General features: G+C 52.6%; 2 protein-coding genes across 2 annotated transcripts; both read left to right on the forward strand.

Annotated features, from left to right (window-relative positions):
* Positions 1-554: 554 nt before the first annotated feature.
* LOC308057965 (fas-binding factor 1 homolog) lies at positions 555-10513 on the forward strand (the record flags this gene model as incomplete). The annotated part of the gene is made up of 17 exons (XM_080411972.1): positions 555-635; positions 976-1003; positions 1714-1755; positions 2079-2169; positions 2625-2685; positions 3217-3588; positions 4125-4205; positions 4980-5099; positions 5956-6109; positions 6339-6472; positions 6915-7017; positions 7158-7553; positions 8207-8284; positions 8581-8675; positions 9388-9446; positions 10222-10266; positions 10358-10513. The coding sequence occupies exons 6-17, from the start codon at positions 3447-3449 to the stop codon at positions 10511-10513; spliced, it is 1563 nt and encodes a 520-aa protein (XP_080268098.1). The 5' UTR covers positions 555-635; positions 976-1003; positions 1714-1755; positions 2079-2169; positions 2625-2685; positions 3217-3446.
* A 187-nt stretch (positions 10514-10700) lies between these two features.
* Positions 10701-16407, forward strand: LOC308057966 (fas-binding factor 1 homolog; the record flags this gene model as incomplete). The annotated part of the gene is made up of 12 exons (XM_080411973.1): positions 10701-10795; positions 11217-11423; positions 11958-12065; positions 12373-12512; positions 12800-12918; positions 13048-13170; positions 13527-13712; positions 14473-14649; positions 14817-14954; positions 15056-15188; positions 15548-15666; positions 16222-16407. 12 exons carry the CDS (start codon positions 10701-10703, stop codon positions 16303-16305), a joined length of 1629 nt encoding a protein of 542 aa, XP_080268099.1. The 3' UTR covers positions 16306-16407.
* Between the last annotated feature and the right edge of the window lie 7330 nt (positions 16408-23737).

Raw genomic sequence — 23737 nt, forward strand, 5'->3', positions numbered from 1 at the left:
GGCTCGGGGTCTGGCGGGCGCTGGCGCGGGGCGCCGGGGTCAGGGGGCAGCGGGCGCCATGGCAACGGGATGCGCAGAGGCGGAGCCGGGGGGCGGTTGAGCGGTAAGTGGGGGGCTCCGCGCCTCCGGGCCGCGCACCCCTCGCCTCCAGCAGCGCTTTGCTTGTCCCAGGTCCCCGCGGGTGCCCCGGACCCAAGGGGGGGTGGGTGGGGGGGTTTCCCTCCCTCTGCCCCTGGCTGCTCCGCAGGCTCTGGGCTAAGCGGGACCCCCCGGGCTGTGCTGGGGTCGGGGGCGGCCGGAACCTTCACCCTCCCTGGTTCCCTGGGGGGGGTGTGATGTCCCCCCCGGGCTGCAGGAGCACGAAGCCGGTTTGGGGAGCGGGGGGGGGGTGTTTTTCAGACTCAAATGGAGCCTTGTTGAGAGGGGCTCGGGGGGTGGGCGCGGCGCGGAGCCAGCCTGGCAGGCTGCAGCCCCCCGAGCCGGAGAGGGACATCTCTGTGGGAGAGGTGCCTCCGGCCATGGTGGCACATCGGGGAACCCTCCTCTCCCTTCAGGCAGGAGGTGGGTGTGGATGTGACCAGTGGTGCCGGGTCCCCCTGCAACGTGGAAGAAGAATCCGTAAACGGACGCTGATGGTGAGCGTGGCCCTGCGGTGCGGGGCTGAGGCGGGGCTGGGAAATCCGGATCTGATGCTCTGGCAGCTCTGCCTGGAGGCAGAAGTGATCCCAAGGGCTGGAGGGTCCTGCCCAGCTGGCAGTCGGGAGGGGCTGTGCTCACCCGTGTCTCTGAAGTTGGAAATACCTTTGTAGTTCTGCATTTCACGTGTCATTTCCCAAACAGCACGGGCAGGAGGAGGGCCTCGCTGCTGTTTATGGGATGCTCTGGAGAAACCTGCCTCTGGCTTTAGTGTGTTTTGAGAAAGTCCAGGACAGACTTGCTTCATTTTCTAATGAGGGAATTTTTCTTTCTCCCCAGGCTACAAAACCCAAGAAAAGTTTAAGAGGTACGTACATATGCTGCAGGCTTTCCTTTTGCTGTCCGTAGGTGCTTCGATCTGCTGGGAATGCCTGGGGCGGGGGAGGGGGGGGGGGACACACTCTCAGGTGGCAGTCCTGGCTACTGAAATGTTTCATGATCCTTCTCTGAAAGCTGCAGATGGTTGAGTGCATCATCATGTCGTTCCTGAACCAGAAATTTTCACCTGCCTCTCACATCAAGCGGATTTGTTTATTGAGGTCCCACATTCCTTTCTTGTGGGCTTTCCCAAATTCAGGGGAGAATATAAGCATTTGTTTCAGTTCTTCCCATCACCTTATCCCTGTTTGGAGGGATACTGTTTGGAGGCCTCTTGCAGCCCCTGATACTGAAGCAGTGCTTTTGGGGTTGCCCAGGGACTCGAGATCCTGCGGGGTGAGAGCTCACAGGTTAAGTGCTGCTTGTGGCCAGTGACTAACTGAATACAAAGCAGCTGGTTCATTTGATAAAGATACCCCATTTCTGGCTAAGTGAAGCTAAATTTTTTATCCACAAAATACTGATCAGGTCCTGGCAGTTCTCTCTAGACTGACAAGGAAGGCCTGACGCTGATGATGCTTAAGACCAAAACTTTATTCTAGCAGATTTCCAAAGAGCAAGCCATACTGAAACTGGGAGCTTTCCTTTGCCTGCTTGGTGAGCTCACCTGCCTCAACAGCTTAATTTGTCTCATTTCAGGCTCCATCGATGATGTGCTTGGTGACCTCCTGGGCTATGATGGTAAAACGAACCTTCTTCTCAGCTGAAAGGGCAGCGTCCTTCTATTCTTACTCCCCTCCTGGGAGCAGGAGGTGCTGGTGCAACAGCCATTGATCTGCAAGGGGGCTCCAGCTGTGAGGAGGGGATGGAGCAGGGAGCAGGGCTTCTCGGAGTCAGAGGCCATTGAATAGGCTGGACATCAGCTTTTGGGGAGGCAAAGTGAAGTTCACCTCTGATTAAAAGCCTCTGTGGCCCCGGGGTAGACAGCAGATCCCCCTTTGGAGTGCCTAGGTCAGGAATATGCCCGTGTCCATCATCCTCATCTCTCCCTGTCTTGTTTCCAGATGAAACCTCTGTTAAATCTGCCAAAGCTTCCCAGCCGGCTGTGGGCAGCAGTAGGAGAGCCCAGGACACTGGCTTGCAGGCCAGAAAGAAGTGAGTGCCTTTCAGACACAGCCTCTCCTGTGAGAGATCTCACTTGAAGATCTCTTTGTCCTCCCCAAATCCTTCTGATCTGCCCCATCCTTGGCTTTTCCACCTCCCTCCCTGCCCCAACAGTGATTGCCTGGGAAGGCGAGTTATCTTCTGTGATGCCTTTGGGAACTGGGAGCCCAGAGCCCGAAGCTTTCCAGCAAGAGTTGGGTGTCCCCCAGCCTTGTACATCTTCTGTAAATCTGCTTTGTAACAGTTGCTTAAATAGAGCAGTCCCAGCACTGCCGTCCTTTATCCCAGTGCTATTTTAGCCTCATTTTCTGCGTTGTACGATGCGGCTGGTATGGCAGCCCTGTGTGGTCTCCTCTGCCTCCCGCTGCCTGGCCTGGCTTGGCTGTCCCTGGACACACTGGCCGAGCTCACGTGTGGTGCTGCTAACCCCCGGGCTTGTGTCATAGGTCCATTTTAGAAGATGATTTCTTCGACAGACTCCCTGCGAAGGACATAAATTCTGCAGAGGTGAGTCCAAGGTTCAGGAAAGAGCCTGGGAGTCCCGAGGGCTGGGGCTGAGCCGGGCCAAGGTTGCGGCGGTATCACCCCAGCCAGGTCAGCAGTGGCGTGCCAGCGATGAGCTGTGATGTCTGGCTGAAGAGGTAACCCCTCTCCAGCATCCCAGTGGGGTGGGGAAGACAGGACAGGGCGGGGGTGGTGGTGGAAGAAGGGCTTCCTGGTGCCTTGGGTGAGATGGAGCAAAGCTGGGGGGCACGTGCTGCTGCAGCCCAGCCTTCCTGCGTGCACTTTGGGTAAAGTGTTGTAGGAAGGACCTTCACCCAGAGCAACGGCCTTGGGTTTTCCTGATGCTTCTCCTAGAGGCAGCAGGATCTCAGCAAAGGAATTGGGGCACAGGGGGTTTCCAGAGAGGAGGACACCAGGAGGAGTTGGGCATGTATTCTTCTATCTCATAAAACGGATATCAAGGGATATGGGGTAAGGGGTGAGGAGTTTCCAAAAATCTCTTCCCCTCTGATGTCTCCCCTCCCTGGCATGCAGGGATCCAGTGTCTCCGACACAGACCCACAAGCTGTGCTGCAGACCCTGAAGGCAAGTCCTTAAATCCCCTCCATCTCCATCCATCCCCTCCATCTCCATCCATCCCCTCCATCTCCATCCATCCCCTCCATCTCCGCCCCAGCGCGCTGCCATGGCCTCCAGCACCAGCCTCCGAAGGGAGAAGCAGCTCTCACCCTGCTCCCCATCCTTGTCCTCTTGCTTTCCAGGATATGGACGACATGGAAGCTGATCTCCTGGGAATCCCGAAACCCAGTTCTGGGCCAGGGAAGGCAACTGTGAAAGGTCCTGGGAAATGTGACTTCTTGGGAGGAGGAGTAAAAAAAACAGGGAAGCTGGTAGCTCCTGAGGAAGGTAAAAAGGAGATTCTGCTATTCTTTTCACACCCTGATTGTAAACGAGCAGGGATATTTTCCTATCCTTATCTGGGATACGGAGCAAAAAGTGGATTTGTTCCCTAAAATGCTTTTCCTGGTTGCTTTTTGCAGGAGTGTTATTCTGGCCATGTGTTATCCCTTAGGAGATCCCTGGACGTCACTCACACCAGCAGCCGCTGCCACCTCCCACCAAACACCACTCGGCTGTTCCCTGGGGCGGTGCAAAGTGTTTCTGGTGGGGAGCCCCCTGCTCTGGGGGCAAGGAGAGCCAGAGGAGCTGCATTTCAGATCTGCCAGCCCCTAAAGTGCCCTGATCTTCCCCTGGCCCTTTTCTCCTCTGCTTGCAAGGAGACCCCTCCGGAGAGATGTGCACCTGGCAGGGCTGTGGGGGGGTCTGTCCATCACAGCGGGTGCTTTTAGGGGGCTGCCACCCAAAAAGCGACCCTTAGCTAGGGTGGGACCGGGGCATTTCTGCAGTACCTTGTCTCTGAGAGCCGTGGCCTCTCTTTCTAGGAGAGAAAGTGCCTGCGATGGAAAAGAAGGCGCTCTCATCCCCTGCCGCTCCCCGACACAACAAGAAATTTAACTTTGAAGGTGGGATCTCACTTCACGCGGCTGCGGGGGGGCACTGGGGGATCTGCCCGTGCTCTTTGCCTCCTCGGTTAGCTGGAGGCTTGACTGGTTAATAAGATACGGAGTCCTTCACCCCTATGATGCTAGTGCAAATGTAATCCTTCAGAGGTGACCAAAGGGAAAAAAACCTCTGCATTCGAGGCCCTCCCCAGGACAGGACTGGGGGGTGATTCCTGGGGGCATTTGCATTTTTATATGTGCTTTGGTTTTTAATGATTGTAACACTTGGGAGCCCCTGTGTCAGGGGGGATTCTGTCCAGCTTCTGAACAGGGGAGTGGTTTCCTGGCACAGCTGAAATCTGGTTCTCAAAGCCTGTGCTTTAACAAAGATCAGGATCTGTTAAAATCTGTTAAAAAAAAAAAAAAAAAAAAACAAAAACCCTAATGGGCTTTAGGTGATTTAGGTGGCCTTTCTCCCCTTTTTCTTTGCCTAAGCTGTGTTCAGGCATTAAAGCACCCAAATTTTTGAGTTATTTTCTTCCGGGAGGATGAAAACGTGGAAAAACTGAACGGAAATCTAAGTCTTTGAGTGTTTGAAGTTCACGGAGACTCAAGGGTATCCCAGGTCCCTGCAGGACCCGCGCTCATGGCTTTGGGCAGATACACTCTGCTGTCCCCACGTGCACGTTGGGGGAACAGTGGCTGGCGTAGTGCAGAGCTCTTCTTCTAAATAACGTTGCGTTTGTTTGTTTGTTTTGTTATTCTCTTTTCCTGTACCTGCTGGGTAATTCCCAGATTTAGATGATCCTTTGGCAGGACTTTTGTCTGATGAGGAGCAGGATGCTCCCAAGAAACCAGCTCCAACAGGTGCTAAAAGCAGCTCTGAGGAAAAACCAGAACAGAGCAAAGAGAAAGGTAAGTGGGGTTTCTCAGTGCATCCTCTTTGTATTACATAAATCAGCAGCATGGATTAGTCTGTGTGAGATCCAAAATGATTACATTGAAAGCCACCTAGTCCTACCTCTTATTAGCCAGTAACGTAATTTATAGAGCAGCTTGGTAACAGGGTTAATTGTGCCACAGCTCACCAAGTGCTTGATACTTGCAGTGCGCCGCAGATTATGGAGCTGAGCTTTCCTTTCCAGGAATGGAGGCTCTGATCTTACCTTTGACCTCATCCAGCCCGTTCTGCACGCATTGCCAAATGAGAACAAATTTTCTGGGTCAGGATTTGCGTGTCTGAGAGCAGCACCAGTCCGTGCCACACCACAACTGGGGCACCTCTGGGTGGGATCCAGCTGTGGCTGTGTTACAGGCACTTGTCCCTCTTGTTCCTGCAGCAGGGATGCTAATGGGTCTGAGGGTCCCCTAAAATCACCTTTCACCCTGATAAATCTACTCTGGATGCAAGTAGCAGCTGGTGGGTTAGGGCAAGGTCTAAGGTGTGTTGGTAGAGAGGGACTTTAGGCAAAAGGGGACAGGAATTATCTGACTGGAAACTTTCAAAGCTAAAGAAGCTCCTGGCGTTATCCAGAGCTGGAAACCCCAGTGTCAGTGGCACCCAGCAGTGTCCCAGCAGTGGATGCATGGCTGCAGACCAGGCAGTAGTGCATTGCCGCTGTGTTACTTGCTGTGAGATCTGTTCGCTGATCTTAAAAATTACTTTTTAAATGGTCCTGAGAGATAAGAGCAGGCAGGGATGCTTTGATCTCCTGTTTAAAAAAAAAAAAAGCCCTGATCAAACCTTTACCATGTGTGATCCCATCCACAGAGCCACCTCCACCCCAGATGCCCCTGCACACCGTGGCCCCGGTCCAGAGGAGGGCTGAGCTCACTTTTGAAGATACTGATGACGACCTGATGCATGCGCTGGGACTTGGCAGTGGCTCAAAAGGAGCTGAGAAGCAGGGAAAGAAGGCAGAAAAGTAAGGGCAATGAAGAGGCAGTGAGAGTAAAGCAGGGGATGGCTTGTGCGTTGGGATGGTGCCAGCATGCTGTGGGGGGGGGGATGCTGGAGCTTCTGCCTGTGGGTCCCAGAAAGGGGCAAGAGCAGCCTCGTTTCACAGAGAAGAGCCAGAGCACCCTGGCAAGGCTGTGTGACAAGAAACAGCCCTGCCTCCCAGGGAAACCTATCTGCCACTGTGTCACCAACAGAGAGGTGCTCCGGCCAGCCCGCTCCAAGCTGGATGAGTTGCTGGGACGAAATTCCGTGGCCAAAATCCTGGAACAGCCAGGCACAGGAGAGCGCAGAGAGTTCAAACTGGATAAGAAGTACCAAAAGCAGCCAGGTGAGCGTGGCCAGGGATGCTGGGAAGGTCTGCAGAGGTGATGGCGTTGGCTTGGGAGGGCGAGATTGATTTCTAATGTCCTTGAAGGGGAAATACCCTTTCTGTAGTGGTCAGCAGGGTGGCTAATGGGCTCCCAGTCAGCTCTGGGGCAAAGGTGACTGATGCAAAAGTGTTGTACCCTGCCTTCGAGGCAGCCTGGGGGCATTTGCACAGCAGCTGTAACTCAGTTGCCTTTGGACATGGACTGATTCTCAGCAAAGCAACTTTTCCCAGCCACGTGGAGGAGACACGTTGCTTGCAGGTTTCCAGGGAAGATGTTTCCAGCTGTGTCTTCCCAGAGGCAGCAATCGCAGTGGGAATTGCAGGGGAGGAGGAGGAGGGCTGGTGTCTTTGCAAACAGCCGCTCCTCTAGGCGCTGACTCAAAGCTGCTTGTCTGAACAGAGAAGGAAGACGGCTGGGACAAGGAGGATTTTGTCTTTGGAGCGTACCAGCCGACGGTGGCCTCCATGCCCAAGGGCCAGCCGGCGAGGAGGCAGCCTGTGAGGTATTGTGCTCTGCGTGTGGAGCTCCAGCCAGCAGCCACGCTGCCCCCGCGGCAGAGCGGGCAGGGTCCCCGGGCAGGGTCCCCGGGCAGGGTCCCCGGGGTCCTCTCACAGGCACGTATGTGACTGCTTCTCCTTGCAGCAGGTTTCCAGCCGAGAACAGCAGCGAACCAAAACCAGAACCCCGCTCCAAATCTCCTCCTTCAGCCAGGCACAGCCCTGTGCGGAGCAGCCGGACTCGAGGTGACTGGCTGGGCTTGAAAGATGAGGATTTTATGGATGCGAAGCCAACATCTGCAGCAAAAGCCAATCCTGCAGTGAGCTACCCCAGCCCTGGCACAGCCCAGCAGCCCGGCCCCACCAGCCAGCTCCCGGCTGCAGAGGCAGCGCTGGCTAAACCTGACCCGCTGGAGGAAGACAACTGGCTGAGCGCTGCCTTGTCTCGCAAGAAAGCCCAAGCACAGGCGAAGGCTCAGGAGCAAAGTGCCAAGCCCTTGGAGTCCCCAGAAGGAGGGCTGGATCCCCACGCTCCTGTCAGGTAAAAGCACAGCTGGTGGCCACAGGGCTCCCATCATGCAGCTGCTCCAACAGGACGTCTCAGAAATCCTCTGCTCGGATTTAAGAAATCCATTTTAAGTGCTCTCTTGCCTCGGGTTGGGTTAATAACGCAGAGGTTTCTCCCACTGGTGCAGCCTGCAGGGCCATCGCACCTCTGGGCTCTCCTTCTAGTCATGGCTGAGATTGCACGTGCTGCCCCAGGTCCTGTGGGATTGTCCTGGATCAGCATACCCCCACGAGCTCCACGCATGCTCCTCATTCCTGCCTTCTTTCCCCTTCGTTCCTCCTAGTTCCAGGAAAACCACCTCCTCCAGCTGAGTTGGCACAGACAGGTTCAGGCTTGTGCCATTGGGATGGGACTCAGAAGTGAATTGCAGAGAAGCAGCCGCGTGTGTCGTGGGCAGGGGCATGTTGCCCAGGGGAAGGGGGTGGATGCAGCAAGGAGGAACTGGTGTTCCTCCAGAGATGGAGGTTCTGAGGTGTCTTTGCTCCCTCTGAAGCCAACAGGTTGAATCCTGCCGCAGCTGAGTGGGATAGGTTTTCACCTGCAAGGCAGGAACTGGTGTTGAGGGAAAGGATCTTGTCTTTCCTTGCCTCCTGGGCTCTCCCCCATGGGATGTTTTTTGCTTGCAGCCAGCCAGCCAGCCCCACAGGAGCACCGCAGCAGGCAGCTGTCCCGCAGGACCAGGCAGCGAGTGCAGATGGCTCCAGGTGAGGCCTCCTTCACCTTTCAGACACCTCCACAAGGGAGAATTCCTGTGGGAAGCGGCTGCATGTGTAGGTGGGGGAGCGGGGAGGGCTGGTAGCCAGCCGTGACCACTTTGGTCTGGGACCTGTGTAACCGGGAAGGAAGGCAGCGCTGAAGGATCGTCGGGCCCTTGCCTGTTCGATCGCAGTGCGACAGCCAAGCTTTAAACTTGCAAAAATGCCAAGCGGGATAATGTCTGCGTGCCTCTCCCTGCGCTGTGACACTGCTGTGCGTCACTTGTGTCTCTGTGCCCACGCAGGCAGCCGGTCCCCTGGCTCAGCACCACGAAACAAGCCTCGGTTCAACCATTGGATCCTGCGAAGGGGCATCCCTCCAGAAATGCCGGTGCCTTGGGTGCGTTTCCTGTGGTTGTACGGTTCGGGCAGCAGAGATTTGTACAGTTTGGTATGCGGAGAAGGGTCTCCCTGCCCTGAAAAAAACCCAAAACCAACCCCCCAAAAAAAGGCAGGAACCACAGCACTTCCCTTGGCCACATGAATGCTGCCCAGGCTTTGACCAGCCATTGTCGGAGCAGGTTGCTGAGCTGCAGGATCCCACCATCCCCATGTCAGCTGGTGTGCTGGGGCACACTGAGCTCCGCAGTGCTGCCTTTGGGGTTTCGGAAGGCTGTGAGGGACTCGCTTTGCCGGAGCAATGGGTGTGCATAAGTTCACGCTGCCCCATCTGTCTTCCCTTTGCTGCCCCCACACTTGTCCCACCAGTGCTATGTGCTGGAAAGACCCCCTTCTGCTCTGGGCTGTGGCTGTGCGCCGGTTCAGAGGCCGCTGAAAGTGGCTTAGGGGACCCAGTCTCCTCCCTAGGTGATGGAGATGGAGGAGGAGCTGTGCTTTGTCCCTTGATTTACTCTGCAGAGCAGAGTCCCACCGTTGTGTGTGGAGTGGGGATGCAGACACGGACAAGCCTGTCTGACCCTCTGCCCTCATTGCCAGCTCCCAGAGCGGAGCGCGACCCTCATCGCTGTGCCCAGGAGACCCAGGCCCTCATCCTGCTGGGAGGGGATGGTTCCCATTGCTATATTCAAATCATGGACTTGTCCAATTTTCAGCCTCTACAGGCTCATTCCCAGGAAAGCAGGAGGCACCAGGCCCTGCCCCGCTCACTCAGGTAGGTGTGCTGGGTCCGTGCCCCGAGCGGTGCAGGATCAGGGCAGCGATCGCGAGCCCTCCGCTGCCGACTCGCCGCCATCCCGCTCTGTCCGTGCTCCCTCGGCCTGAGGAAGGATGTGCCCCACTTTGCATCTCTGGGAAGCCGTGTCCATGGAGGCAAAGAGTTTGGAGCTCCCCGAGGTGCCACAAGTTGCGTTTATCAGGCCAAAGCATGGGTGCTATGGATGCTTTGTAAATCATGTGTGTTTATAGCCCTGCATGGCCTGAGCAGCATTTACACAGTTCCCCAGGCATATATACATATTATATTAACTAGACAACAGAGGCTCCAGGTGATAAAGGACTTTTTCTTCAGTTGATTTTCCCCAGTATAGTGTTGAAGATGCTCTGAGATTATTTCTAGACAACTGAAGGAGAATTGAAGCCTTTCACAGAGAAGGCAGCTCTTGCTTGGTCTTTGAAGCCTCTCCTTCTCATCCAGCTGGGCTCCTCGCCCTGCCCTGGTGGTGGGACACATGTTGTCTCCCAGAGGGCTTGTGGTCTCAGCCTTGATTCTGCCCCCAGAGAAGGAAGAGCGCAGCATGCTTGTGTCTGGGGTGGGGGCTGCCGAGTGTCACCTGGGGAGAAGGGACCCACGCCAGCACGGGGATTGGGCTGGGGAGGGGGTGGGGGTGGTACTGCAGTAGGCTGGAGATGGATCGCCGTTTCCAGGCTAGGAGGAGATGTTCTCCCCAGGGCTTTACCTCCCTGAGAGCATCCCTGTGTCTCCGCAGGTTCCTGCACCCAGGGCACATGTCCAGGCTGCCCCGCAGCTGCAGGTAAGGCAGGTGCCTTCTTTTGGAGGCTGATGGCCGCACCACAAAGCCACTGATCCTGAAGGGCCTCGATCTTCTCTCTCCATCCTTGTAGGCAGAGTTCTCAGCCCCGGGCTTGCAGCATGAGACGAGGCAGGGGGCTCCCGCAGCCCAGCTCCATGAGGATGCATCAGCCTGCCAGGCAGCGCTGCTGAGCGCCCAGGCCCGTGTGGCAGAGCTGGAGAGCCAGGTGAGCCCCATTGCCTGCTGAATGGGGGACCACGGGTGACCCAGAGGGAGGAGAAGGAGCCATATCCTGTCCCAATAGCATCAGGGTGACAGGGGAGAGAGGTGAAACCTCCCTGTCCAGAGACGCCTATGGCCACCAAGTGCTGCTGTGGGAGTTCTGTCCCCAGGGCAGCACAAGGACTTTCTCTCCGGGTGCCTGGCAGGTCCGAATGCTGGAGCTGGAGCAGACACAGCACAAACTGTTGCTGGAAAATCTCCAGCAGCGGCACCAGGAGGAACTGAATCTCCTTGAGAGCACCCACAGGTACCAGCCTCTCACCTGTGCTTCCCTCCTCGCCTACAGCTCTGTCTCTCCTGGGGTGGGAGTGCTGGGATGCTTCCCAAATCCGCCCCTGGGGCAGGTGGGCGCAGAGCCATGTCGATGTGGACGTGGTGGGGGCAGAGAGCAGCCCCACAGGTGAGCCAACATGGGAGTCCACTCTCACCACCACTGTCCCCTGGGTGACAAGGAGGAGGGGCTGGTCCCATTGCCAGCGCACCCCCAACCAGGCAGCACAGTGGGCAGTAGCAGGAGGGTTCAAGGCTCAGGTCTGCGTGTTTCGCCATGCACACAGCAACACTGATCTGCTCGCAAACCCCTGTGTGCGCTCTGCGGGGGGGGGGGGGGAGTGCTGGGTATTGCTGTGGAAGCAACACTTCTTCCTGGCTGTGACCTCTCGGGGCAGGAACCAGGTGAAGGTGGTGGAGGACACCTACGGGCAGCGGGAGGAGAGGCTGCGGCTGGAGAAGGAGCAGCTGATGGCTCAGCTCCTGCTGCAGAGCCAGGATGCGGAGTGGGCACGGGCAGAGCTGCTGGCGCAGCACCAGCAGCGCCTGGCCACGCTGGAGCAGCAGAACAAGCTGGAGATGGAGCGTCTGCAAGAGCTGCAGAGGTGAGAGTGGCACGAGTGGCACACACGTGTGGCTGGTACCCACAGTCTCAGCGAAGGAACCAGGGAGTGGTTTGGGGACATGGTGAAAGGAGAAACCAGACTCCAGAAGCACTGGGTTGTGGGCAGCTTGGTGCCTTTTGGAACGGGGATTTGCTTTGTAGGTGGACACAGGGAGATCTGACTGGAGACGTGGTTTCAGAGTGAATGCATTGTATTTTGAAAGATGCTGAACCCAATGTTTTATCTTCCCCCAAATCTCTTTTATTCAGGTCAGTGAGTTCAGTGAGTCACTGATGTCCACATAGTTTGGGTCAATGACAAATCAGTTTTTGGTAGAGGAGCTCATAACCCCAAAATTGGGCCCATCCCAAATGTGGATGCCTGTCGGTGGAATGCCCCAGGACAGACCCCCATGCCAGCTCAGCTCCTGGCACCTGATTCTCAGCCCCACAACCAAGCCTCTCCCACAATGCCTATCATGGGGAGCACTGGTTTGTGCCAGCCTGTGGCAGGCTCCTTCCCCGTGTCCCGCAGGGTGTCTGTCCAGGAGATGCGCAAAGACCACGAAGAGCAGCTCCAGCGGCTGAAGCGGCTGAAAGACCAGGAGATCGATGCAGTGACCAGCGCCACATCGTACACCAGGTACTGACAGTTGTGTTCCCACATTGGTCCCTGGCCACAGCATTCCCTGTCCTACACGAACCAGGCTTGGACCATGGCAACAGGGGCCATCCCCTCTCCCACCCACTGCCTGCGGGGATGCTGAGCTGTGTAATACCCGTCAGTGCCCCCCGGAAGCAGGAGCTGCATCTTCCTACTGCTCTGCTGTGACCCAGAGAGGTTCAGGGCAGGGCTGCCCGGCCTTTGGGCCACCAAATATCCCCCTCTCCATTGCGGTGAGATGAAGTGTGTCCCACAGGGGTGACCCTCCCCTCACTTCTCTCTGCAGGTCTCTGAATGGCATCATCGAGCGGATGGAGAAGTTCTCCAGCAACTTGCATGACCTCTCGCGAAAGGTGGAGGCCACACACCACACCACCTCCCAGGAGCTGGCCATGGGGGTACGGCAGCGGGACGAGCAGCTCAAGGGTATGTCTGCTGTTCCTCTGTGCCGGAACGGCTGCGGGGTCTCCACCGGAGCTGGGGGTACCCAGAAAACAAGGAGAAGTTGCTCTGAGTCAGCCAGAGGCTGGGAGCTGAGGCTGGCAAAGCCTTGCCTGCCTTGGTCACTGGACATCTCGGGGTCTTCCCTTTACAAAGCAGTGTCCTGGGGATGTGCCAGGGGTGATGAGCACAAACACACAGTTTTTCTGTGAACATGGTGTGGATAGAAGGGAAGAACTTCCCGCCTCATGCTGCTCGTGCCTCTCCCCAAGTGCTCCAGGACAGGCTATCGCAGCAGCAGAGGGACATGGAGGAGGAGCGGAGCCGACTCCAGGAGGTGATCGCTAAAATGGAGGCCAGGCTGAGTGAGCAGACTCGGCTGCTGGAGCAGGTGAGCCCACACTGTGTCCTCTGCCCGGGTCGGCCCTCCTGTCTGGGTATGGGGTATGTGTCTCACCAACTGGAGGTTCCTGGCCTGGAGGTTGTGAATAGCATCTGTCACCTCTGTGTCTGAACGCAGGAGCGATGGAGGGCAACGGCAGAGCAATCCAAAGTGGAATTACTGCAGCACTCACTGGAGGAGCAGCGGCGAGTCATGACCCAGCAGCTGTCCATGGAGCGAGCAGAGCTGGAGAGGGCGAAGGTGAGGTGGGGCAGACATCTCCAGGGCTGCACTGCATTGTGTGGTGGAGGCAAGAGCTGGGTGCTGGGCTGCAGCATCCTTCTGCAGCTCTCTGCCTCCTCAGCCTCACACAGGGGGAATCGCAGTCAGGCCAGCCCTCTGGCTCACGGATGCAGGAGGCCGCGGTGTGTGCGCATGGCACGTGCTGGTTCTTGAGGAACACGGGACCAGAGCTCACGGTGACAGGGTTCACACCAGGCACCGTGGGCTTGAACCAGCCCCTAGATGTTGCACGACAGAGATGGGTTAAAGGAGAAAAATCCTGTGGTGAATGGGACTTAGTGCTTCTTCTCTCCCTCTCTGGCAACGCTCCCCAGAGTGCTCTGCTGGAAGAGCAGAAGTCCGTGATGCAGAAGTGCTCGCAGGAGCAACGGAAGCTGGCAGCCGAGTGGGCTGAATTTCACACCCAGCAGCAGCTGAGGAAGGAGCAGATGGAGCGCAACATGGACCGAGCCCTGAAGATGGACTCACAGAGAGAGGGCACCATCATGAGCCTGGCCAAGGTACCACAGTAGAGCCCCTCTCCATGGCCTCCAGCACCACCTGGCAGCTCACGGATGGGTCCTGCCCACCGGGGAGATGTTCAGCCCTGCCTTCAGGTGTTTAAAACAAGTTTTAAGAGACATCACTGCGGTGGTGAGAATCGGGCTGTTCCAGGAGCAGCCTCCACCAGCCTGTTTTAGATGTTGACTGAAGCATCAGTCACCTCTGTCTCTCCCCTTTGCCTGTGAGGAGTTTGGGCAGCCAGACCAGGCACAGCCGCCTCCATTGTAAGTCTGGTGAGAGGAAACCCCCATGGTGGGTTAAACAGAACCTCCCCATGCCATGGGGACATGTTTGGAGCCAGTTCTCCCCCCTGGAGCTGTCCAGAGGAGATGTGTGGCACAGACTGTGGCAGGGCTGCATTTCTGAGGGCTACCAGGGTGGAAAATAACCATTCAGGCTGGGTGTTTGCACTGCTGACAAACTGCCAAGCCTTGAGCATGTTTTAGAGTGTGTAGCATGGGTGAGGGGCTCCGTCCTTTCTGGGGAAGGAGTGTGTGTGTGTGTGTGTGCCTGTACAATCCCAGCTCTGCCAACCCTGGTGCCCAAGGGTGGGTGGATGAGAGCATTGGTTGGGTACCTGGTGGTGTTGCTCTGCACCCCAAACTGGCAAACACAAGAAGGAAAACAGGGGCAGATCTCTCCCATCACTTGGGGGGACATGAGATAGTGTCCAGGATAGGGCAGGTAGTGCATTGATTTTCCCCATGCCCATCCTAGGAGCAGGCAGAGCTGAAGATCTGGAGCCATGAGCTGAAAACCAGGGAGGAGCAGCTGGTGAGGGACAGGGAGCTGCTGGACAAGTCCTGGCAGGAGCTGAGGCTGGAGAAGGAGAAGGTGGACAGGGCCACACTGCGCATCCAGCAGCAGGAGGAGCAGATTAAAAGCACGACCAAGGTAAGTGAAGCATCTGCGCTGCAATTCACAGCTGGGGTTTCACATCCCTCCTTGAGTGCTGAATCCCAGCGCTGTCCTGGGAGGGGAACAGGGGGTGCACAAAGGAGCCCTGCCCCAGGGCAGCGAGGGTCCCTGTCCCCAGCCTCCTCAGCTGCTCTGCCTTGCAGCTCTCGTCCCAGAAGTACAAGGAAGGGGAGCAAGCCCTGCAAGAGGCGTGCAGGATAGAGTCCGAGCACCAGAGGAGGCTGCAGGTCATGGAGCAGCAGCTGGAGCAGCTGAAGCAGCAGGAACAGCGTCTTCACGAGGCAAAGACTCCCTTGCCTTTCCTTCTTGGCCTGGGGCCGCTGTGCCAAGGGCCTGAACCTTTGCCAACAGTTTCTCTCTCTTTCTCCCGGGGATGGGGCAGGAGCGGCTGAGCATGGCTCGCCAGAGGAGACAGCTCGAACAGATACGTGAGGAACTGCCCACCAACTCTGCGATGCTGCTGAACACAAACCAGGGCCTCAGTGCCCCTAGGAGAGGCCTCTCCAGCACACCGTGTAAGGCTTCCTGCACGCTGCTGGGGGAGGGGGGGGACGGGACATGCTGGGGGCCAGTTGCACTTGTATTCCACTTCTCAGGAGGCTTGGGATGTTCCTGGGGGCTCATCACACACTCAGATGTGAGTTGGCCTCCTCACATCCTCTGAAGGAGCTCAGCAGAGACCTCTGAGCCAGGGCAGTGCCAGGAGGGGGCAGAGGGGGCAGGAAGGGAGAGGCAGGTGGGTTAAAGGCCGTTTGCAGTGGGAGGTTGGGGAGGACCCTGCTGCAGGGACATGCAGGCAGCAAAAAAAGGGACACTTGTCCGTCTGCTGTTCCTCTAACGGCAGCGGTACCACACGGTTGGGCTCTTGTTCCAGGTTTTCCACTTCCCACCAGCGCGCTCCCTTGGCATAGCCCAGGCGGTAGCAGGGACACTGGGGCTGGCCCCACCGAGCTCTACGCCACATTGTTGCTGCTGAAGCACAGGGCCCAGCAGGTGAGGTGGTGGGAAACCAGGGCTGGAAAGGGCTTCAGACCAGCTGGGTGGGAGCAGGGCTGGGTGAAGCCTGGGTTGAGCCTGACGGCCACAGGGTGGGTGTGAGATCGTTGCTGGGCTGGGTGGGCTCGCAGAAGCCGTGGGCACCTAGAAGAGTGATACCAGCAGCAAGGGTTGGTGCGTCCTCACGGCTTGTTTCAGGCTGGTTGATAACATCCTTGGCTTGATGGCGTTGCCCCATCCCTGGGTGGCAGAAGCCAGCTCTGCTGGGCTCTGGCTTCATGATGTCCCCATCCTCAGCCCCCTCCTTCCCTGCTGGGTCCTTCCCCAGGCAGGGATGCTCTTTGAGCCTTCCTCTGTGGGCCTCACTCGGTGTGAGGTTATGGGCTCTGTGGGGAGCCCATACACCCCGGGGGCTACCACAGATGGGTACCTGCCCGCTGCTCGCCGCACGGAGGAGGGTTTGGGATACTCCCATCACTCGTGAGCAGCACCCTGGCCTGTGACCCCATTTCTGTGGCACTCTGATATCCGTGCCATCTATCCCTCTCTTAGGACCATGATTTCTTAGAGAAGGAGCAGTTCTTCCTGGACACCCTGAAGAAAGCAACCTACAACACTTCATCTCTGTCAGGCTGAGGAGGTGGCATCCCCACGCACCCCAAGGGATGGCTGTGCCTGTCCCCGCAGGAGGCTGCTGTGGAGGAAAATAAACAATAAATAATCCCAGTTCTCTGCTGAGGAAGTGTCCTCTTTAAAAGCAACCTCGGAGTGTTCAGAGCGTGAAATCCATCCCTGGGCTGGGAAGTCTGGCCTCCATCCCTCAGGGCCAGTGTCCCTGGCCACCTGGCAGGCACTGCTGGGAGGCAGTGGCCACCGTGGGTGTGAGAAACTATGGACTAGGGTATTGTTTATTAAGATTTATGTTAAGCTCAATGTAAAGTTTAGGCAACAAAATATATGAAAACGCTTATGCAAACAGCTACCAGACACTGCTTGTGAAAGATAAGATAACCGCCAGATGTCCAGGATGCCTCTTGTGAAAGATAAGATAACCGCCAGATGTCCAGAAACAAGACAGACAACCCCACATAAGGATATATGAGTGAAGGGTCAATACCTCCACTACTTCATGAACACGGGTAAAGATGTATAAAAAGGGACTGTTTGAACTGCTCAGGGCGGCAGTTGGCGGAGCGCAGACTCCCCTGCCGTCCAGCGCTGTCTTTGCTCATATTCTACTTGCTATAATTAATAAAATTTTAATTGGATTATGATCCGTTGTGGTCTCAATTTATAACAATTTCTGGTGCCGTGACTCGGATAAGGAACAGTGGGCTTTGGTCCTCCGGGGAGGCGCCCCGCGACATTTCGCGGCCCCGCGACCAACAGCTTACTCCAACCTTACCGACGAACCTAAATTCTAGAATAATGAGCAAAGGAGAAACCGGTAAAATCCCATAAAAATTCTGTGCACGAGAGTCCGGACGAAGACGCAGGACGCGTAAGTATATTGCGAATTTGTTCGCAAGGTTTGCCGTTCGGGCGGGATTGGGTTTCCTGGAATATAACGAGTGAGAGGTTCGATATACTGAACCAAGCGAGTGCGGACTCTTAAGTACTGCGTCTCCCATCTCCCGCGAGGGACTGGGCCAGGAACAAGGGGAGCGAGTGAGTGTATGTTTGTGGATATTCCAGAAGATGGGGGCGAAGGGCAGCAAGCCTTCGACTCCCATGGGAAGGGTACCCACTGTACCTAAGAATACCCCTCTGGCATATATCTTGGACAATTGGAGATATTTCCCTGGAACCCTAGGGAAAGATAAGCAGAAAGTGATAGAATATTGTACTAAGATATGGGGAGGGAAGAAGATTTCTAAAAATGTCTTTTGGCCAGTCTATGGGTCAGAAGAAGATTGGGTAAGACAGCAATTAAACCTCTGGGTTAATAATAAAAAAAAAAACACTTAACCCGGAGGAGAGTCAATATGCGGAGGTGTGGCTAAAAAACCGGGAGCTAGACTTTACCTGCTGAATGAAATAAAAAAACTAAACAAAAGAAAAAGAAGGGAGAGTTAGACGAAACCCTTCTAACCCCCCCTCCTTACATTCCTCCTCCTGCTCCTGCAGAGGTCCCCAGAGCGCCCACTCCCCCACCAGAGTCGGAACAAGGGTCTCCCCCTCTTCCTAAACGCGTAACTAGAAGTCAAAAAGGGGCAGCTCAAATATACCCCCTAAGAGAAAAGCCCATGGGGGGGGACCTCAACCTGTGATCGGATATATTTCTGTGCCTCTAAATTCGGCTGACCTATGAGATTTTAAAAGGACCGAGATGGGACACTTAATTGAGGACCCACTCGGAGTGGCAGAAAGATTAGATCAATTTCTGGGACCAAACCTTTATACTTGGGATAAGATGCAATCTATCCTTTGTCAATTATTTACTACCGAGGAAACCCAGGGACCCCAAGCAGATATTAAATGGCCACTCCAAAGACCTAATTGGGATAATCAGGATCCAGCGCATAGAACTCACATGCAGGACCTGAGAACTATAGTAATTCAGGGGATTAGAGAAGCAGTACCCCGTGGCCAGAATATCAATAAAGCATTTAATGAAATGCAAAAGAAAGATGAGAGCCCCACTGAGTGGCTGGAACGACTGAGGAAAGCCCTTCAGCTGTACTCTGGGGTAAATCCAGACAACCCTTTAGGGCAAGCGCTCCTCAAAACTCAGTTTGTGGCAAAATCATGGGAAAAACTTTAGCGGAACACTTCAGCAGGAGAGGACAGATAAGGGTGAAAGAAATAATTAAGCAAGAAAAGCAGATGGCCAGCAAGGGCATAAATTACCTTAGACTGATAAGAACACTGCAAATGAGCAAAAGGTGAAAAGTACACCATGAGGAAGACCTACAGCCTTCCTCCCATAGACCACTGCACACATTCTAAAGACCCCGGCCCACAATTTTTGGAAGAATCTGCGCAAGCGTGAAAGACTGATAAGCTAATTAGCATACGAAGCGAGGGTAGGCGGGTTCAGGTAATGAATATGTATAGGCGTTAATGGAATATTCATTGTTTCAAGCTTATTTGCTGCAGTGTTGCTTATTTTGGTTACCGGATTTATGGAATGTGGAATTTGACTTTGATAATTGTTACTGTGATTTTGGCTATATTTTTGATAATAATAGTGAGCTCTTGGTGTTGCTGTAGAAAGATACCTGTGTGTTGCATTTTGTAAGTAGTAATTCTGTAAGTGATAAGTGTGTTCTGTGAGTGTAAGCTGGGAAAAATGGGAGGAAAGCAGAGTGGTGGGATTTTAAAGAAAAATCCGCTAGGGTGTGTTTTGAGTCACTGGAAGGATATTGGAGGATCCGCTGGTGGAAATGTGAATAGGAAAACATTGATAAAATATTGTAATCAATGGTGGCCGCTTTATAAGCTGGAATGTGGAGAAAAGTGGCCTTTTAATTAATAATTACAAGGTTATTAATAATTGTTATACTCATTTATGCTGGAAATGTGAGAACATTTCTGTATTCAGTATATTACAAATGTTGGTATGTGGTTATTGTCTTGAACATCCGAGGGGTGAATGTGAACCTCTGTATGTTTTAAAGTGTATATGGTGTAAAGAATTATTATATGTATGGTGGCGACAAGAAATTGAACGCCCTGACTGTAAGGTTTGGACGCCTTGGGATAAGAGAGAGAGCTGTAAGTGAAATTAGAGTCTCTGTGGCTGGGATAGCGATTGAGATAATAGTAAGAAAGGTCACTGGAAGGAAATGGGGGGGGCAGCTGGGGGAAGCGTGAATAAGAGAACTTTGGCTAAGTACTGCAATCAGTGGTGGCCCCTGTATAAGTTAGGGGACAGAGAAAATGGCCCTTAAACGGCACACTGAATTATAATGTTTTGCTAAAATTAATGTTATTTTTAAGGCGAGAGGAAAAATGGGATGAAGTAATGTATGCTGGTATGTTTTTCACTCTGAGGAATCACCCAGAGTGGCAAAAGAGTGTGGTATTAACCTAGCTCCACAAGATCCCTTAATATTAGCAATGGAAAAGGATCAGAGGGGAGGTTGTGGTTCCTTCTATGGAGCAACCAGAATGAAACACGTTGTAAGATAAAAAAACTTGTGCTAATGTATGTAAGATCTGAAGCCGGGGGGGGGTGTGTGGGGTGTGGAGAGTAAAAAAACCCTGTGAAAGTGTTAAAGTATTGGGGTGAGTTTGTACAAAGCCCCGTACCCCCTCGAAGGTGCGGCTGAGTCACGCTGGACGCATGGCAGGGTGTTTGCTGTTTGCCTGCGAAGGCTGATATGTAATAACACAGACTTAAAGCAACAAGTAGCAGATGTGCATTCAGGGTAAGAAAGAGTTAAAACAGAAGTGCTGCTGCAGAGGCAGGCTTGTGTAACCTGCAGAGCAGGAAGAGCATCTCCTGCCCCGAACCCTTCTGCTGGTGGGGAGGAGGGGGTTGCTGTTGCTGACGATTGAGCAGAAGGACCTGACAATGTCACCCCGATTGCTGCAGCATTTGCAGCACAATAGGACCGGTAACGGCCCCTCTAGGGCAGGCAGCGGGTCTGAGGAGAGTAAAGGTGAATCTCTGATGGGGAAATTTAGATGTTTGAAAGTCAGTTGTGAATAGGACTGGATAAAGGTTCGAGTTGATTTTTACTAAGGTAATCGTGATGTAGAAAAGTTGGTGAATACAAAACCAACTTATTTGGTGTTAAACCTCAGTGAAAAGAATTTGTTACAGTTGTGGGAGCTGCTGGCCACCAGGAAAACATCCTGAAACCTTTAAAGTACAAACTAAGAAAACAAGTAAGAATGCCAAATTCACCAAAATCTTTAAGTGGAAAAGAAATCTTTAACCAGGCATATCTGGAAATAAATTCCAGGTAAGGAAAAAATGCTTTACCTGTTACAGTAAAAATGATAAGGGGAAGGTCTGCCTAGTTCAGGTAAAACAATATCCCTTGCTCAGCAAGGCTATGGGGAATATTGGCAGAAAAACTCAAATAAAATACACTCTGTAGCAGTTCTACTAATGTAAATCTGTGTGTTTTACCATGACGGTGACTTGTTATGGGATGTGCAGATGACACTCTGCAGCAGCAGAGGAGGTAGGAAAGAAGGAATTATCCTTAATACCAGATGGTAAAATCCAAACTGTAAGTACAGATCAGGAGCCAAACTATTCTAATGATTCTCGATTACCTGCTAGCCGAAGAAGGAAGTGTTTGTGGTAAATTAAATGTTTCCAATTGTTATTTGAAAATTGATGGCAATGGTGAGGGAGTTAAACAAATCACATCAGAGACAGGGAAGTTAGCCCATGTTCCATCCGAACTCGGAAAGACTGGAATATTGACTTGTTTTCCTGGCTTCTCGGGAGCCCCTGGGTAAAACGAATCCTATTTTGTTATGTGGTTTAGCCACCTTATTGTTTTTGCCATGTGCTGTTCCATGTTTTATAAGATTAATTCAACACGTTGTAACTAACATGCAATTTGCTATTATGATTTCACCCAATGGCATTAAACAAATTCTAGTAGTACGCCGAAATGTACAGTCGACAATACAGATTATATAGTTAACACAATAACAATTTAACAGCAAACAGGAATCTGGGAATAATTAACTATTAACAATTCATACAACAATGTAGGCTGATGAAGAATACAAGTAGAATAGCAGAGAAAACAACCATCAGAAACGCACAGACGGGGATGTGGTAACATCTTTTATACTTTTCCACCTCCGCCGTAAGTTCTTGACGTGTGACAGCAGAAAAACGCACCCTCTGCCTAAACAACGAGGAAAAAAAAAAAAAAGGGGGGGTTTGATTCCCCTTTATAATGAACCATACAGGTTAGACGTTTAAAAAACACTCACCTTACGGGATGTTCAGAGGGGGAAATGCGCACTCCAGACCCTTCCTCCCTGGCAGGTGACGTGGCGGTCTGATGGTGAGAAAACATTGCATTGAAAGCAAGGACCTGTCATTTGGCCATAGTGCCATAAATGTTACCATTAACAAACTTACCGGAGTGGTAAGCTCGGGAAATGGGTCCAAGACTTCATCTGGACACTCAGCAGCCATCTTTCATCGTGTATGCCTTTGAACATGCGCATGCGCAATTTTAAACCCCACAGAATGTACTGGAACAATCTGGAAAGACCGCGCATGCGAAATCCCTGTAGTCTAGCCATGGTAGTGACGCATATATGTATATATATATATATATATATATATATATATATATATAAAATGCTTAAAGAAACTATAGTATTTATAGTTCATTTATTACTTAAGTGGAATGTATAGTTATAAGTGTTGTTTTTAGGTTTTGTTTTTGTAGGTTATTATTATATGTATTACCCAACCCTTTTGATTTATTTTGAAAACCATGTGTTAGATATAAAGTAAATTCAATGAATCATTTGACAACCAGTAAACAACAAATAACAATTTCTTAACAAACATGAACTAGAAGTTGAATAACAGAATAACAGTCCAGCAAAGTCTCATGTGAGGTGGAAAACAGGCTTCTTCACTCGTGAGTCCAGCACGGTCCTGAATAATGTCGGGGTGGTAACTCCATCTGTTCCCTCCACGATAGTCTGTCTCTGGTCCTTGGTATTTTTCTTCACGAGGTAATGAAAATGAACAGAAACAAATAACAAGTCACATGGTAACTGCTGGAGGTCAACAGTTTTCTTTTGTTTATATAACAGTCTCTCGCACTCTGCTTTGGTATCCCACGGGTTCCACTTCTCGGGGCGGATTGCGAGGAAGAGATCGCACTCTTCTGTACCGGCGTGACCAAAAACACTCACAAAAGCACATACTGATGGTTACTGTAGTCACGATGGGACAAAGGCTGAACAGCAAAACCGTACAGACTGTGTCGTCTCCTGCTCCCATCTTTTCCAAAATGATAAGGATTGTTTGTGGCAAGACAAACGAATTGGTCCGTGACCCTCCTGGTCAAGATTCAGGCTAACGCCCTGACCAAAACTGCACAATGAAAATGCATGCGCAGCCTAACCTTAAAGGGGCATGAAAATTTACCCCTTTAAATGCCCACCTCTTGGCTCTTGATTCTTAACCCCCACAAACAAACCTTATATATGCTAAGAAATGTTTTATTGTGCTTTGTTATGTCATCCTGTTATGATAATGTTTTGAAATTAGCTTATGACATGTTTGAGTTTTGAGTTGTTAGCTAACGTTTGTTAGGGATTTATAGTTCTTGTTAGTCATTTGTAGTTATTGCCTGTTATTGTTTATTGATAATGGTAAATGGGTTTAATGCTTAGATAAAGATTGTTAACCTCCTTTGTATAGTTGGCAGAATCTTTTCTCTGTCTCTATCTATGCCACCCACGGAGCAGCAATGTTGAGCCACGGGGCGGTGTGAAGGACGTTATTGGGACATCGCTATCTGTCTCACCATTGCTGGCTGACCGCAAAACAACACAGAGACGGAGATACCCGAATCACCCAGAATAGGAGATGTCCGGGGAATACCCTGCTTAAAACACCCCACTTCCAGACATGTATGTTGGGTTGTTTGCCGATGTCTAAATTGTAATAGAGATTGGTCCTGTGTTTCATTTAAGAGACAACCTTACTGTATGAAATGTCACAATGATTCGATACGTACCAGGGGACCAGAGGATCAAGTGGAAATTCGTAAATTATTTTGTGGATGGGAACTGTCAGTACCTGAACTTTGGGAAGTACATGAAACAGACTGGTACAGAGTTTTAAGAAGTGTACTATAAGATTCGCCTGGAAACGGACACAACAACCAAACAGGTGGAAATATATTTAAGAGATAACTAACTCTTTAGACCTTGGAAATTATTGACAGGATAACAGCAAAATTCCCCTCAAGACTACCTGCTGCTGCCGAGAAGATACTGATATCCCGTTGCTCTCTGCAAAAGAGTAGACGAGGAAGGCAGAGAGGTACTGAACAGTGGGGAAATGAAAGCTAGTATCCTATTAATGGTATTGATTACCATGACTTTAAAAAAAAACAAA

The sequence above is a fragment of the Falco punctatus genome (genome assembly GCF_963210335.1).
Source record: "Falco punctatus genome assembly, contig: scaffold_27, whole genome shotgun sequence".
In the NCBI taxonomy this organism is placed as follows: domain Eukaryota; kingdom Metazoa; phylum Chordata; class Aves; order Falconiformes; family Falconidae; genus Falco; species Falco punctatus.